The 17,256-nt window shown below is 37.9% G+C and overlaps 1 protein-coding gene across 1 annotated transcript; it reads right to left on the reverse strand.

Annotated features, from left to right (window-relative positions):
- Positions 1–2,224: 2,224 nt before the first annotated feature.
- LOC115741486 (coiled-coil domain-containing protein SCD2-like) lies at positions 2,225–15,181 on the reverse strand. The gene is made up of 17 exons (XM_030675418.2): positions 14,591–15,181; positions 14,277–14,449; positions 12,992–13,067; positions 12,846–12,887; positions 12,699–12,761; positions 11,460–11,509; positions 11,354–11,381; positions 11,194–11,268; positions 10,984–11,094; positions 10,849–10,909; positions 10,088–10,201; positions 9,877–9,995; positions 4,071–4,131; positions 3,904–3,945; positions 3,346–3,386; positions 2,971–3,097; positions 2,225–2,626 (listed from the first exon to the last, which is right to left on the reverse strand). Exons 1-17 carry the CDS (start codon positions 14,939–14,941, stop codon positions 2,484–2,486), a joined length of 1,677 nt encoding a protein of 558 aa, XP_030531278.1. The 5' UTR covers positions 14,942–15,181; the 3' UTR covers positions 2,225–2,483.
- Between the last annotated feature and the right edge of the window lie 2,075 nt (positions 15,182–17,256).

A 17,256-nucleotide genomic window follows, 5' to 3' on the forward strand; every position in this document is an offset into this window, starting at 1 on the left:
AAATTTTAATTTGAAATATTTGATAAATACTGCGTTGATTCCGCAAGCACCAACTATTCCAAAAAATACTCTTAACGCGAAGTTTTTCATCTTTATAAAAAAGGAAAAAAATCTTTAGCAAAATTTTTTGCGGAATTCAATGGAGGTGTGCATATAGGTAGTGATATTTTGAGTGATCCTTGGTAAATTCATTCTTATATGGGTGTTACGTGTCATTGGATAGGTAACGATTGGACCATTAAAAAAAGACTTATTGCATTTCAAATTTTTGATGAAAGACATTCGGCTCATAATATTTATAGAATAATTAGGCAAGTTTTAGAAGAATATAATTTGATCAATAAACTATTTTCAATTGGTTTTGATAATGCCGCTGCAAATAACGCTTCTATTCTCGAATTAGAAAATATTTGTAAACCCACTTTTGTGAGACAATTTTTTCACATTAGATGTGTTTGCCATGTTTTAAATTTATGTGTACAAGATAGTTTACGTACTCTTGACACTTCTTTCGCCCCAATAAAGGGTGTAATTAAATTTTTATGAAGTCATCCCTTATTTTATGAAATCATAGGGAAAATTTTGTAAATAACATGGGAGAAGGGCAAGAAGATTTCCAAAAGATATTCCGACTCGTTGAAATTCTACTTACGAGTTGTTTCGGCAAAATTTTGATTACAAAGATTTATTATGTATGTTTATTTCACAAAATATTCCCGAAATTACTTTACTTCCGCAATATTGGGACATTTGCAAAAAAATTTTAAATTTTTTGAAAATTTTTAATGATGCTACTAAAACTTTATCTGGTATTTATTATCCTACTACGCATTTATTTTTAATAAAATATGCTAATATTGGTAGTGTTTTTAGTGAATATGAAAATGATACTGAATTAGCTCAAACTATTTTAGTAATGCGAGAAAAATGATTGCATTATTATTTGCAAATTCCTCTTGTCTATTTAGTAAGTATTGTTTTTTATCCACGTATTAAATTAAACGGTTTACTAGATTATTTGAATGTGTATTATCATGATTGTTTACCTTTGGAAGATTTAATAGATATTTCAAATATACAATGAGATGTTAAAGAATATATAGTATTATTATATGGAGAATTTTGTAGTAGATATGGTTTAAGTGTTTACGGATCTTTACAATCTTCTGCCTCACGTAACGAAGATGGTAGTTCACTTAGTAGAGGGTATAATATGCTCAAGAGTAGGCAAAAAAAATAAAAAGGAGCAACATGTAGTATTTCCGAATTAGAAAAATATTTAACCACTCAATTTGAGTTTCGTGATGCAGAACATAGTACAGATTTCGAAATCCTAAAATGATAGAAAAGTCACCAAATCGATTACCTAGTTTTCGCTCTTATCGCTTGCCGGATACTAGCAACCCCTTCTTCAACGGTTGCAGTTGAACAAACATTTAGCATTGGAGGATTAGTTTTGGACTCTCGCCGTTCAAGATTAAGCCCGAAGTCTTTGGAAGCTCAAACTTGTGTCGACGATTGGAGGATGGCGAAATTTCGACACCAAGAGCTGGATCGAGAACACGAATTTTTTAGCGAGGATTGTGGAATTACCACCGCCACGGATACCACAACGGATAACGATGAGGTAAGTCGGGGTTATCAAAGATAAAAGAACTAGATGAGCTTTGATTCTTCTATCCCCAAAAAGATATGTAAGCACTTAATGATAATTTATTAAATTGAAGCCCGTTCCTCCTCTTTTTTTTTTCCCACATTTTATTATAATGTACAATTTGATTATATTTTATAATTTATAATTTATTATATTTATTTTATTATTTATTATTTTAAAAATTAAAATTAAAAACGGAGCTGGAAGGAATCGGCCCGGAACCGGAACCGGCCCGAAACCGGTATTTTCAAGGGCCGGTTTCGGTTCCACCTTTTCGTGGAACCGGAACCGCTGGTTCCTGAACCGGCCACCTCTAGTGACGACTATTCCCTGGGGCGGGTCAATTACTAGTAGCAGCTCAGCCTAATAGCGACTTAAAAGATAGAACAGCCCTGCAATTCTCTATATTCAGGCAAGATCACCCAAGCCTAGCTCCCTCTGCCAGTGAGAAAAGCAGAGAGTACTGCTAATGCGCACTAACTACCACAGGCACGTGTTGTCTGATCATGAGATCCGAAAAGACCTTCCTCGAGCTCTTCACTTTTACAAGTTCAACTATATATGCAATAATGAAGGACAAGATGCTCGGGTTCATATCACATTGATCAGCCTTCAAAGAAAGCTTTCCCATATTACAATGAATTTTCTTTTAGTATTGCACATTTATCACAGCTCTTGATACTACAAAATTTTAATATCTTTAGATACACAAGAATGGCACTTCATGCGGCGAAGCAATATAAACAAAGAGAAAGCTGAACTCAAAAGAACTATAAATCAACAGCAAATGAAGAACTAATTGACAAGTGGATCATGAAAACTGATTACATTACTCATGAGAGATCTCTGAGTCTGTTCCTTGGTTGTGGTTGCCTGCGGAGAGAGAAGGGGGATTGTCAATTTCTTTGCGAGAAGCTTCCCAAAGTTGCTGCTCTATGCCCAGTTTTCTAAGCTCCAACAGCCCCCGTTCAACTGTCTCATAACATGAAGGGAAAAAAATCAACTTTCACAATGCTGATGGGCCAACTGTTTAAGCACATCACTATTGTAAGTGTGCTGATATTCAAAGCAGTGCAACACCCAATGGAGGTCTTGCGTTGACATTGGCAGGAAATTAATTCACAAGGCCAATATCATCTGCGTTGAATCAGATATAGGTAATCGATTACAAGACCGATCACATTAGGTGAACAAGATCCAATTACATGAACATTCTCCATGCGCTCCCAAGTGTACTCGAAAAGAGAGAAAGAAGAAGAGAGGGGGGGGGGGGGAGAGAGAGAGAGAGAGAGAGAGAGAGAGAGAGAACAATTTACCATCGACCGCATCATGTGAGGTTGGTGACTGCCCACTCCGGCTGATCCAAAACTGAAGCCTTTCTTCTGCAATATCCTCCTCAACATAATGTGTCAATGCTCTTCTCCAAAAGTACGTAAGCCAAGCCTGCATGTCAATGTAAGTTTGTAAGACGGATTTACTGAATCATTGGCAATATTGTATTTACAGCTTCTTGATTGATGATATCTGTCTTTATTATTTCATGAACGAAGACTGTTATAATAGCATCTTCCCACTCTTCCCACTATAACAAAGATTGAGAAAGGGGAGGGAAAACAAATGGATAGGAAGTATTTCAGAGAGCCAAAACAATGGTCAATCATGTAGGAAGAAGGTAAAAGAAAATAGCATACTTCTTTGAAAAGAACATCCTCAGCCTCTTCCTCACTTAGTTCTGCAAAAGAGGATAAAAAGTTACGCATCAAGCACTCTCAAAATTAATGTAGATCCATGCACATCTACACATGCAGATTATCTATTTTCCCTTTGCCAGGTCATCTAAAATCAATTTGACAAGGCGCACTGAGCCACAAAGCCACTAGGAAACAGCTCAGATGTACTAGGGTTATTGAACAGACATGCACCTATTATTGCAAGAGGGGCTTTTACTGATATAGGAAAAAATGACGAGATCATTTAAAACAAGGTCTTAAATGAGAAATCCACAAAATTTTCCAGTTCATCATATCTTATTTGCACATCAAATGAAAGAAAACCAAAAAACTGATGCCATAGTATCTCAAGATTCCATCTTCAAGTAGGAAAGAAAACCAAAAGACGTGATCAGTTACACAGGGATGTCTGTTGGAGCGCATGAGGCACCAACGCTACATAATACATCATGGTAGTATCATCAGACAACATATGATAGTGAATCAGAGAGTACAAGAAGAGGACAATATCCTCCTTACCAAAAGCCTCAATAAACTTGGGATCAACATTCGATTTTGAATCTGAAAAACCACAAAATATCACATGTTATCCCAAGAGAAGATTAACCAAAAAGGACCAAATAAAGTAGGAAGCTCAAAAAAGCAAACAAGTAATGGAGTACATAGAAGATTGCTATCCAACATACCAGAACGAACCAAATTTGGTCGTCTGTGCCGCGCCAGCGCAAGAACGACTGCATCCTCAACCTTGAGACGTCAATTCAAAATATATAAGCATTTGCGAAAATTTCTCTAACTAAGATCAATAGACTCCACCACCGCGAAAGTAGCAGTCATCTATGTGGATCCATTTTTGACATAAACTCTGTCCAAATGAGTTACGAAAGCAGTAGATCATCCATACCATTGTAAGGAGGAGAAAGTTTAGAAACTTAAGAGGAGGAAAAAAGAGAATTCTACTTAAATAAATTGATTGTGAACTGTTGAGTATGTCTTGAATTCTTTATGGTCTTGGGCCAACATTAGGGCTTGGAAGCAATAGTATGTATCTTGCTCTTTTTCAAGTTATTACGTTAAGAAGCAGAGACAGAAAGAGTTTTTAGCCACCTTTTGCAATTCTTTATTTTCTATAGAGGTGTGCATATCCTCTCCACGTGGTTTTTCTTGCAAGGATCTCCACGAAAATTTTTGTGTTCGTTTCTTTTTCTCAGTTTTAATTCCGTTATTATTTTGGCATTGGTCATAACAATCTGGTATCAAAGCCATAGGGTTTTTCGATCTTCTAGTTATGACTTCAAGTTCAACAACAAAATTTGATATTGAAAAGTTCGATCGGAGCAGCAGTTATAACCTATTGCAGGTTCGTATGAGCTGTTCTTACGCAGCAGGGTTGAAGAAAACTCTATTTAGTAAAGTGAAGAAACAGAAAACCACGTTGGATGAAATGTGGGAAGAATTGGATGAAAAAGCTTTGTCTACTATTCAGTTGTGTCTCACAAATGAAGTTTTGCAGGAGGTACTAGATCAGAAAACAGCTTCGGGCTTATGGACTGAATTGGAGAGTATTTTTCTGACAAAATCTCTCACCAATCGATTGAGTCTCTGACAAAATCTCCCACCAATCGATTGAGGCTCAAGCAACGACTTTTCACTCTTAGTATGGTTGAGGGTGCTTCCATTAGGTTTCATATTTCTTAGTTCAATGCTATTATCTTTGAATTAAGAAATATTGATGTTAAGAATGAAGATGAGGACCAAGCTACTTTATAGTTAGTTTCTCTACCTTCCTCTTACAAGAATTTTAGAGAGACCATTATTTGTTAGTAGAGAAACTATCGACGTTGAAGATGTTAAGACTAGTCTGCTAAATAAGCAGAAACTTGATGAGGCAGTAATGATCATGGGGCTAGTTTAGTTGCTTGGGGAAATCTGTTGAGTGAAGAAATAGTGGTAGGAGCAGGTCAAAATAGAAGCATAAGGGTCTGACTGGAAACTATTGTAAGTCTAAGGGGAATATTAAGATAAATTGTCTAAAATTGAAGGCAAAGCAACCAAGAGAAAAAAATCGGAATCAGTAAAATCAAGGGAATGCAAATCATCAAAACAATCACAGCTACCAAAACAGACAGAATTAGGGAAACAAAAATCCTGCTCAAGCTGGAGTTGCTAAAGAAGAAAAAAAAGATTGGCTATTGGTTGCAAATGATAAAGACAAATTCTGTGATAGTTGGATCCTTGATTCAGGCTGTTCGTACCACATGTCGTAATCATTATTGGATCTCCATGTACAAAGAATATGATGATGGAGTTATTCTAATGGGAAATAATGCTAAATGCAAAGCAATTGGGATTGGGACTGTCTACATTAAGATGCATGATGACATGATCAAAACCTTAGAAATGTCAGACATGTTCCGGATTTGAATCAGAACCTTATCTCTTTGGATGCACTTGATGCTAACGTTTGTAGGTTTACTGCTAAAGGTGGAGTTATAAAGATTATGAGAGGTTCACTTCTGTTGTGAAAGGGCTAAAAGCAGGCACTTTTATCAGCTAAAAGGCACTACAGTTACCGGTTCAGCTGCAGTCTCATCCGCTATGAGGTATCATTTACTTCAGTTGCATTTTTTATTTATGACGGAATCAAACTACACTACATTACGGCATATTTGATTAGGCCATATGAGTGTTAGAGGGATGGAGGAGCTGAGTAAGGGAGGTTTTTTGTGTGGTCAGAAAATTGGAAAACTGGATTTTTATGAGCATTGTGTTTTTAGGAAACAAAAAAGGGTCAGTTTCAAAACAGGTATTCATACAACAAATGGCAATTTGGCTAATATTCATATGACCTTTGGGGGCCTGTGAAAGTTCCTTCGAAAGGCCTTGGTTCAAGGTATATACTCACTTTCATTGATTATTTTTCAAGGAAGGTTTGGGTCTATTTCCTAAAGCAGAAGAGTGATGTTTTTGTTACATTTAAGCAATAGAAAACATGATTGTGAAAGACCAAAAAGAAGATTAAGAGGCTGAGAACAGATAATGGGCTAGAATTTTGTGGAGGTGAGTTTAATAAGTTCGGTAAGAATGAAGGCATTGTGAGGCATCATACTAAATTGAATAGACCACAGCATAATGGTATTGCAGAACGCATGAACAAAGCCTTATTAGAAAGGACTACTGCATGACTAGTGCATGTTGTCCAATGCTAGTTTGGGCAAGAGTTTTGGGTTGCCGCAGTCAATATAGCTTGTTGATTGATAAATTGTTCTCCTTGCACATCTGTTGAGTGCATGACACCTGAGGAGGTATGGTCAGGTAAACCTGTTGATTGTTCTTCTCTTCAAGTATTTGGATGTTCAATGTATGCACATGATAGTAAAGGGAAACTAGAGCCTAGAACCAAAAAAATGCATCTTTCTTGGTTATGCTTCTGGTGTAAAAAGTTATAGACTTCAATATTCTGATTCATCTAAGATTATCATCAGCAGAGATGTTACTTTTGATGAAACTGCCATACTTCATCCTATCAAGGAATCGTTTGTTACTTTGTCAGGAAAATCTGAAAAGTGTAGTGGAAAAGGTGGAATTTGAATAAATTTCTTCACAACCAGTAATATTAAGATTGAAGAACCTAAAGAGGAACATTATTCTATTGCGAGAGATAGACCAAGAAGGACAATGAAGCCTCCACAGAAGTATGGGTATTCAGATTTTGTTGTTTATGCCCTTTCAGTTGCAGAGTCAGTAGAGTATAGTGAGCTTAAACCCTACAAGGAAGTTCTTCAAAAGACTCAGCAAAGTGGTCAGTTGCTATGAATGAAGAGATGAAATCTCTTGAAAAGAATCAGACTTGGGGAGTTTATCAAGCCACGAAAAGGAAAGAAAGTTGTGGGCTACAAGTGGGTCTTCAAAAGAAAAGAAGGTATTCATGGAATTAAAGACATCAGATTTAAAGCTCGTCTAGTTGCTAAGGGATATGGTTGGATTGAGGGAGTTGATTTTAATGATGTGTTGTCATCAGTCGTTAAACATGGCTCCATTCGAGTTTTTCTTGCATTAATTGCTATGCATGATTTAGGGCCTGCATAACAATGATTCTGGTTCTCCGATTCTATACTCCGGAACAAAAAAGAATGAGAATCATATTTGGTGGCACAAATGATTCTGATTCTGTTCCCAAGAACAGTTTTGAAGCAAAAACAAGAATGAAGAAAAAGATGGTTCTGGAAAAAAGAACCATTTCTTAGAAACACAAAACATTATCTCTCATTACTTTCCCTCTCTCTCGTCACTTCCCTCGACCTAAAACAAGACTCCCTTGTCCGTGGTTCTCGGTTCACTCCTATGTCCGCCACTATTGTGACCCGCCAGCTCCACTGCCACCATCCGCCGTCCTCGTCACACGACTCAATTCTATCCCTCGTCTCCTTGCTCGAGCCGGATTAGGGCGACCCTCACCCAAATCAGCAAGGGCCGCCCTAATCGGGCTCAAGCGAAGGTCACCCTCGTGCTCGTGTTTGTCTGTTCTCGTGCTCGTGTTGTTTTTGAGCTGCCCTAATCGGGCTTGGGCGTGCTCGTGTTTGTCTGCCCTCATGCTCGTGTTGTTTTCCTTTTCGTTTGCGTGTTCGTATTGGTCTACCCAAGTGCTCGTGTTGTGGCCCTCATGCTTGTATTTCATTTGCAAGTGATGTGTACTTACTATCGCCCTCGTGCTCATGTTGTCTTGCTGTTCTGCCCTCATGCTTGATTATGATCCTAGCAAACGCATTTCTATTCCAGCAATAGAAATTTTGTATAATTACCAAACACATTCTGATTTTTTGAAACTCATCAAGAGAACAGAATCAGAAAAATCAATTCTAATTAAAATCACTTTTTCGGATCAGAATTGTTGCCATATAGGCCCTTAGAGTTGGAACAACTCGAAGTCAAAATAGGTTTTTTTGCATCATGAACTTGAAGAGAAAATCTATGGGTCAACCAAAAGGTTTCCAGTTTGAAGTTAAGGAAGATCATGTTTGTTTATTGTAAATGTCAATATATGGCCTGAAGCAATCATCTAAATAGTGGCATAAAATGTTTGATTGTTTATTGTGCAACTTGGCTATTGTAGGAGCAAATATGACAATTGTATATTTATTTGCTATTATATGTTGATGACATGTTGATTGCAGCAAAATATAGATTTGATATACATAATTTGAACGCACAATTGAGCGCTGAATTTGATATGATGAATTTAGGTGTAGTGCAGAAAATCCTAAGCATGGAAATTTAGCAAGATCGAAAAAGGGGAAAATTGTATCTCTCCCAAAAAAATACATTGAGAAGATATTAGATCGTTTTGGCATGAAAGATGCCAAACCAATTAGTACTCCTCTTATGGCTCAATTTAGATTATCGGCTAGTTTATGCCCACAAACATATGAGGAGAAAAAATGTATGTCACATGTTCCATACTCTAGTGCCATTGGTAGCCTTATGTATGCTATGGATTGCACTCGACCCAATATTTCACATGATATTTGTGACATAAGTAGATATTTATCATGCCAAGGAAAAGTTCATTGGCAAGCTGTAAAGTGGATTTTGAGATATCTGAAGGGTACTTCTGATTAAGATTAAGAGTTTGGAGAAAGCGGTGACTCTTACGGGATATGTTGATTCCGAATATGTTGGTGACCATGATAAGAGGAGGTCTTTGACTAGGTATATCTTTACTATTGGAGATTGTGCAGTCGGTTGGAAAGCTTCTTTACGGCATATTGTTGATTTGTCTACTAGAGAGGCAAGAGTATATGGCTATTGTAGAGGCAGTTAAAGAGGCCATGTAGTTAATAAGCTTATTGGGAGAGCTTAGTGTGGATTATGGTGTGATTGTTGTCTATTATGATATTCAAAGTGCAATACATCTTACTAAAGATCAAACGTATCATGAGAGGGCAAAGCACATCAATGTGCGGTAACATTATATAGGAGACATTTTTGCCGATGGCTATATTTAGGTTTGAAAAGATTGCTACAAAAAAAACCCAGCTAATATGTTGACGAAGTCCTTGCCCATTGCTAAATTCAAGCATTGCTTGGATTTGGTTAATATTAGCTGCAGCTAAGTTTTACTCTGATGGGAGGAGAAGATTGTTTATTATTTATGTCTATTTGAGGAATTCAGGCAATGTGTTGTTGAGTATGTCTTGAATTCTTTATGTGCCTGGGCCAACTTTAGGGCTTGGGAGCGGTAGTATATATATTGTTCTTTATCAAGTTATTGGGTTAAGAAGTAGAGACAGAAAATCTCCTCAGTTTTTAAGCCACCATTTTGTAATCCTTGAATTTCCATATGGATTTTGCTTTTACTCTCCTCATAGTTTTTCCCACAAAAGTTTCCACGTAAATCTGTGTTCTTTTATTCTTCTTAGTTTTAATTTTGTTATTGTTTCCACATTGGTCATAACATGAACAAAGCCATAATTAGAAAAACTAGAGGGTTACCTTTAAAGAAGCAAGTTCACGCAAAGCCATTTCAACAGAAAGCATGCTCTCAATATTCCCTTCTCCAGCCAGATCACTCAAATCTCGAACATGCTTACTCCTTTCCTGTTCGTTGCCTCCTGTTCAAAGGCATCAGAAAAAAAAAATAACGACTAAGAAACAACTAAAACCTCTGGATAGACTAATAAAAAAATAAATAAAGAAGACGAACTTTCATTCCAAGACTCCTTAGCCTTTTGTCCTGCAGAAATGACGACTTCAAATGGAAGAGGGGCAAAAGATGACCAATGCTCATGCTTTGATGCTGCTATATCAGGACAAACGCCTGGGAAAGCATAAACCAACAGAAAAAGGGCCTAAATGTAGTGTTGTTGATTCAAAAGAAGGATGACAAATAAGGATAAAAGAATATCCAGGTAACATCTTTTGAATTACTTATCACATATCACTCTCTCATGGGAGACTAGTCGACAGTACCTTGTGTTCTACTAATGGCACTGGTACGAAGAACATTTCATTAAAGAGTTCTTATAGTATAGCAATTGTTCTTCCTCACTAACAAAAATATGTTAACAGTACGGAATCAGGGCAGTAGTAATATATCTACAGCCAAGTATACCCACTTACTCCATAATACCGTTAAATCAAGCCTCATATGAAGATTAACCAAAAACTTAAGATGCATATATAGTTTCTACGATAAGATCTCTGCCCACTTCCTTATTGAACACTGACATACACTCTCCCTGACGGATATCTTATCGCTCCTCAACCATAATAATATACCAGAACACTATTAACCATATTCAAGGGCGGCTGCTTCATTATACGGTTAAGCAGTAGAGTTGGAGAACAATTCAATGTATACATTTGAGCTTCCTTCACTTCACGCAACCAAGAAACTTATTCAGATTCTGGAATGCACGTGAACATTCTTTTTTGAAGGAGAATTATGAAACTCGATATGATTACCATGCTGCACTGCTAGACCCCAATATCGAGCTAGCCAACACCTTTTCAAGACAACTTCCTCCTGAGAGAAATAGGCAATTGATCAGGTACAAACCATTTGATCATCCATCCAACTGACTACTTTGCATAACATACCATCTCTTCTTGAGTCAAAACCATCCTGTGAGTCATTGAACGTAAAGCCTTGGCCTCGGATTCTGCTTCTTGGAGTTGTTCGACAGATCCCACTGCCTCATCTTTTAAGTTCTACATAGATGAACAGTTTACACTAATTTCAATTTGAAAACCAATCCAAATCTCACAGAATAAAAAAATTTATGACCATCAGAGCTTAGAGATTTTTGCCTCTATTTCTGAACGAAGGGATGCAATATCCTCATCTCTTCCGTCCTTTGTCAGCTTTGCAGCTTTGAGTGCAGCCTGTGAAATTGTAGAGAGGCGGGATTGTAGTATAACAATGCATAACATATCTGTTTGCCCAAGAATTAGCATATTCAAAACTTACCTCCCTTTGTCGTAATGCTGCTTCTTTCCTACAAAAAAATTAAAAAACAGTAAAAAAAGAAGCTTATGCATCTCAAAAACAAGACAGCCAATACAGCGAAATATACCTGGTCAACAGTTTAGCTTCAAGAGATACGCCTTCACCCAACGCAGCAACCTGAGAATGTGGATTTATTTCATTAACTATACATACTAATATACATCCTCGAAAAAAAATTATCAGCACATTCACCAAAGCAACCATAGGATGCTACAACAACAGAGTAGGACAGAGCTACTTGATGCCCACCTACATTAAATAGCTGGTTTTTGTTCAAGATCCCCAAGCCATCTATCTAAAGTTTGACCTATCTCAGTCTTACCAATTAGTATAGTGAACCTACAGAAAGGAAAAGAGCTTACTGCTATGTTCTCCTATTTTTCAATCCTCCTTGCCACCTCTTTGTGAGTAATTATACTTGCTACTACTTTAGACTCCACACCAGTCACATTTTACAAAGGCATTTAAATATACTGTCACATGTGCTGGGGCAATGTTTTCAAAACAGAACATGTGAAACAACTGGCATAGTGTCCAGGTCGCATTTCAACCAGCTTAATCCAATTGAACAGCCAGGTCAATGCTAGCTCACATCACATGTTCAGTTTCTGTAATGAAGATAATAGTTATCATGACAAATACCAAGTCCCATGTTCAATTCCGATTCCATGCAAGGTCATGGGTTTGACAATCATGTTGCTTCAAGTTCTGGTTTTTGCCTCAGACTGCTACTACTAGCCCAAAAGGGCTGGAGCTCAACTGGTCCAGCCCTAATTATTTCGAGAAAAAGTTGTATAGTAAGCCGAAGCTTCATGCCCATACACAAAAAACAGCAATGGCTATTCTGTTCATGAACCAGTTTGACCTTCAGGTTCACTGATTCAACCTTTGGTCAAAACAGTTCAGTCCAGAATTTTTTTTACCAAACTGCTTTTAATGAAGATCCGGACTGCACGGGGGCAGATAGTACCAAAGAATGTCATTTTTGGGAATAGTCTCTCCTTCTACCTTTCCATTTCCCCCATAACAACAAATGAACAGATCAACAGTAATCAGGAAGAAGAAATGCTCTAGATGTTATCTAGATAGCTCTAGTCAATGCAAAAAGTTGTAGCCAAACCCATAATTTCAGCAATTATAGACACCAAGTTTAATCTCCCTAGGTAGAGTGAAAGACAGTGTGCCGCTCTACCAAACTCACACAAGGTTGGTCACTTGCACTTAGTGGCAGCAGGATACAATGTAATGATTCCACCATGTAAACCACCAAATTACTATGAAACAAGAAAGAAGAACCATTGGCTACCTGTTTCTCAAGTTCTCTAGCTCTGGCCTCTGCTTCCTCACGTCTCTCTTCAGCACGCCGTAGCTGAAAGCAGCAGAGAGCCTCAAGATGAAAATACAAGCACGAATAGTGCAAGAAAGGTTAATTTTATTTTGACTAAGAGAAAACCTTGTCGACTATCATTTCATTCTCTTCTTGTAATATATCGAGCTGTAAGAAGAAGAGCAGTATGTATCAGCTTCAAGCAGATCATCTCATAACTTATAAATTGTAGTTGATCCATAAAAAGAAAGAAACCAATGGAGATGATGTACTTCATCTCGAAGAGCAGAAGCTTCACGCTGATCTCCCCTGTCCTTTAAGTCCTTTTGTCCCACACCAGCAGCAAACCTGCAAATCATTGTCCAAAGTAAAGAAACAAAAACAAAACTCGAATAACCAAACCAATACAGTCAATGGCAATATCCTTTTAGCTAGCTGCAGAACAACTGACTTTATTGACATAGCAACTTATTGATGATCACATGTATCTACAAAAAATTTCTACAACATCGACACTGCCCTGGGAATATGCATGCAGAGCAGGAAACGGTTCAGAATTGACTCCCTCCTAATATGACTTAGAAGAAGACACGCAGCTGAGAGAACTTTGTTTAATAAGGCACAGGACAAGAGATATATTTGCAGGGAAGAGAACTTTTCTGTACACATGCATAGGGGGAGTGATAGGGAAGGAATCCAAGTCCTATTGGGTTGCATCTAGATGAAGGTAGATTACCACCAAGCCAGACCCTAGTTCTTGAGGTGAAAGAACTGACTATACATAGTCACAAATGAGTTCTTTCGCAAATTAGCTTTCATTCAGTTTATAGAAAACAATTGCTAATGTAAAACAATGAGATGAATTTCGCCACCATAACTCATTCTGAAATAGTAAAATTTAGCAAGAAATGCATCCTCCCCAAGATTTTGGAATCAAACAGACGAACCTCAAAACTGCTGTTACAACAATGTCATAAAAGACTCCAGAAAGCACGTTAAGAGAAAACAGTTGTGAGGTAATTCATAGAGACTCTTGAGCAATTTATCTGTAGTGGTAAGCAAAACATTATGTTACTTCATTATGGTTTCAGGACATTATTAGGTACCCTGAAGTCTCATTTTAAGGAACAATCTAGACTGAGAACCTCTGATTCCCACGGTGAGGGCTGATGTTGAGATTATAAGCTACATAGAGTTTACCATTGATGAATATAAGGAAAACCATTCTTCCTTGTGATGCATTATGGGTCAGACAGCCAATTCTAGCGAGGTTTATAATGTAGAGGTGGATTTGTAAGTTTTGACTACATTCACACGAGGATCGAAGTAGCAATTCATGGTACAATGATTTCTTATCACGGTTGAGGACGGATAAGGGTACTGCAGCTGTGTCTTCAAACATAAGAAGTCCGTGAATATAATAAAGTATTCTTTTGCATATAACTTCAACGAAGTGACAATGCTGGACACACTTAAACAGCGCGAGTAAGAGAAGCTACCGTGATCTGGATCACTATCAAAAGATCCGAGTTCCTACATATGAAGGAGTTGCTTTACCTTTTACTCTCTCTGTTATTTCTTGCAGGAGGTTCAATTGGAGGAAGAGCAACAGGAGTTCTGAGGGTCGATTTGCTAGGCGGCACCAATGGAGTGGAACGAACAGACACGGATGGTCTTCCAGCTGAAGTGGACCTGACTGATGTAGCATGATCTACAAAGTTCCGACCTAACTAAGCAGGATAGAAAAAATCTGATCAGCGTCTCCGAAAGTCGCCGAACAATCGAAACAAGATGGAGAGGCAGATCAGGTGAGGCGATGAAGCAGGAATAGATGACGCAGACAGGCGGGATCGGAGCGGGGAAATACATACCGCAGGGGAAGGAGATCTGTTGGGCCTGGAGACGGAAATCGAAGGCAAGGCGGCGTTGCCGGAGTAGGAAGCAGGAGGCGGGGGAGGTCTGAACCGAAGGCCGAGGTCCTCCTCCTCGTCATCGTCGTCATCGTCGTCGCCGGAGACGGATTGAGAGGCCATGACTTGGGCGAGACGCTGGGCAGCGGCCTTGGCGGCGACGTTCTGGGAGCGCTTGATGGTGGAGCTAGAGTGGGGGAAGCGAGAGTGGGGATGCGCCGGCGACATGGCGGGGGATGAGGAGCCGGTGCTGCTAGAGCCACCGCTCCACTGCCGGGAGTACACGGGACTACCAGCTCTCCTCCGATCCATGCGATGTTCTCGCCCGGGTCCGGCAGCGGGAGCGTGGAATTCGGTTAAAATTTGGTGGCGGCGTTGAAAATGAGACGACGCCGTGTCGATCGCCCTTCGTCTTGGACGAGCCAGACACCCAGGTCAGGTCAGGTCTGGTAGTGGTCTCAAAATCTGAATCTGCTGGTGCGGCGCGTGCTATGCGGGAACTGCCTGCCGTTGATTTGATTTGAGAAGCAAGGGCACGGGCCTACTTTTGGGGGCACCCAATCCTTTTTCTCTTTCTTCCTCTCTTTTTTTTTTTTTTTCGTAAAAGATTATTCAATTGTCATAGTGATTGTTGGAGGAAAAAAAAAAACATTAAAGGATAAAGATCCAGCACGCCAGGGTAAAAAGAGATCCGGTTTACATGAACTCCGAAATTATGTTAAAGGTGTGTTTGGCAAAAATTCTAATCCATTTAATTCTAGACGAGTTTTAGAGAATCACAATGTATTTGGTAATTCTATTCTCGGAACAGAAATGAGTTTGGTAATTGCACAAAGTCTCTGTTCTCGGGGAACAAATTCTCTTCCCAACTTTTTTTTTATTTAAATTAAATAATTACGTCTTGTCACTATATAATATCACTAATAAAATTAATATTGATCATGCATAATCCATAATTAGTCTATTTATTTCATGGAACATGAAGGCATATGCAAGATCCTTAAGAAAGAATATAAGCTCAATATGCAATTTACACTTAAATTTTGGTCTTGTTTCTAAAAAAAATTATCAAAAAGTCATAAATCTATTGCAATTATTTCAATTCAATCTTAAACTTTATTTTTGTCAATTGAGTCCTAAACATTTTGCAATTGTGCCAATTCAGTCCATTTGATCGGCCGACGCAAACGTGATAAGTTTTTAATAATAATTTAATATTTTCAATTTTTAAATTTTTGTTAATAATTTTTCCTCGGCTAATGACCATTGGCTACCTGCCCAAACAAAAAAAAAGAGAAAAAAAAGATAGATAAAATGTTTAAAAAACAAAGAATAATTAAAAGTAATAAAATAATAAAATATTATCAAAATGTTACCATATTAGTACTGGCGAAACCACGTCGGCATCGGCCGGCCGAATAGACTAAGTTGGCACAAGAGTGAAAAAATAATTAAATATTACAAATATTAACATCTTAGTAAAAATTTATCACGTTAGAACCAACGGTACCATGTCGGATTGGCTAGCTAAATTGATTGAGTTAGTACAATTACAAAAGGTTTAGGGCTCAAGCGGCACAATTGCAATAGGTTTAAGATTTTTTTAGAAATTCTTTTCTTGTTTCTCAAAAGTGATACTAGAACAAAGAATCAACTTTTTTTTATTCTTGTTACTACTCCAAAATCTGTTATAGGAGCAGAATCGGAATCATTTACATTACCGAATATGTTTCTCATCTTTCTCTGTTTCAAAGAACAAAATTAGAAAATCAGAATCATTGCTAAATAGGCCTTAAAGAATCACTCCATCTTTTCACACCAATGTGGAACTCCCTTTACTCCTCAACTTGTGTACATAAATTTTATGTGAGCTCAGTACTTTAATAAAAGTAAGGAATGTTTGGTAATAATTGCAAAACTGCATCTCATTTGGTTAATTCATTTTCAATTCAACAATAAATTAATTAAATTATGAGACTTAAATTTTTTTCTTCTTTTCTCATATAAGGGACCCATTTTTTTTTAATCATATAGCATGATTAATGGTATTTGAATGGGAATTAAAAAGATGAAAAAAAATGAAAATTTAGAAAAGAAAAAGAAAAAAGAGAGAAGAGTCTCAAGGGCGAGGTGTACCCACCTCGCTAGGACGGCTTTGCAACATTGCGGGCCATGTTAACCCGAGCAAGGTGACATCTTTGTCAAGCGACTCTAGCAACATGACATTGGAATCCCACGACCTTGAGGCTCCATAACACCGGGAGAGTGGCTCGTGACCCCAATGTGTCGTTGGGCTCACTCTAAGATCACATTAATTAGGGCAGTGGTTGTGGCGGCAGCTAGCATCACCACAAGCTCTTTTCCTCTCTCTCTCTCTCTCTCTCTCTCTCTCTTTAGACCTTTAGTGTGATGACCTAAAAATCCTCACCCGCTTAAGAGTAGATTAGCATTTAATGAGTTCGGATTATTGGATAAGCTATAAAAGATTATTATCCGAACTTAGTAGTATTTTTGAAGATATATTATTAGCCCGATATTATTTTTAGGGACACTATGTGTTTGATTTAGGTCCCATCGAGTCGAATATGTGCGAAATTGGGACAACCGAGGATAAGAAAGGACACATG

This window comes from Rhodamnia argentea, chromosome 6 (assembly GCF_020921035.1).
Source record: "Rhodamnia argentea isolate NSW1041297 chromosome 6, ASM2092103v1, whole genome shotgun sequence".
In the NCBI taxonomy this organism is placed as follows: Eukaryota; Viridiplantae; Streptophyta; class Magnoliopsida; order Myrtales; family Myrtaceae; genus Rhodamnia; species Rhodamnia argentea.

Coding starts and splice junctions, on each gene's coding strand:
- LOC115741486 (XM_030675418.2), bottom strand. CDS start 14,941: ATGGATCGGAGGAGAGCTGGTAGTCCCGTGTACTCCCGGCAGTGGAGC. Junction 13,068..14,276: donor AATAACAGAGAGAGTAAAAG/GTAAAGCAACTC, acceptor AATGATTTGCAG/GTTTGCTGCTGGTGTGGGAC. Junction 2,627..2,970: donor CTCACATGATGCGGTCGATG/GTAAATTGTTCT, acceptor GTTATGAGACAG/TTGAACGGGGGCTGTTGGAG.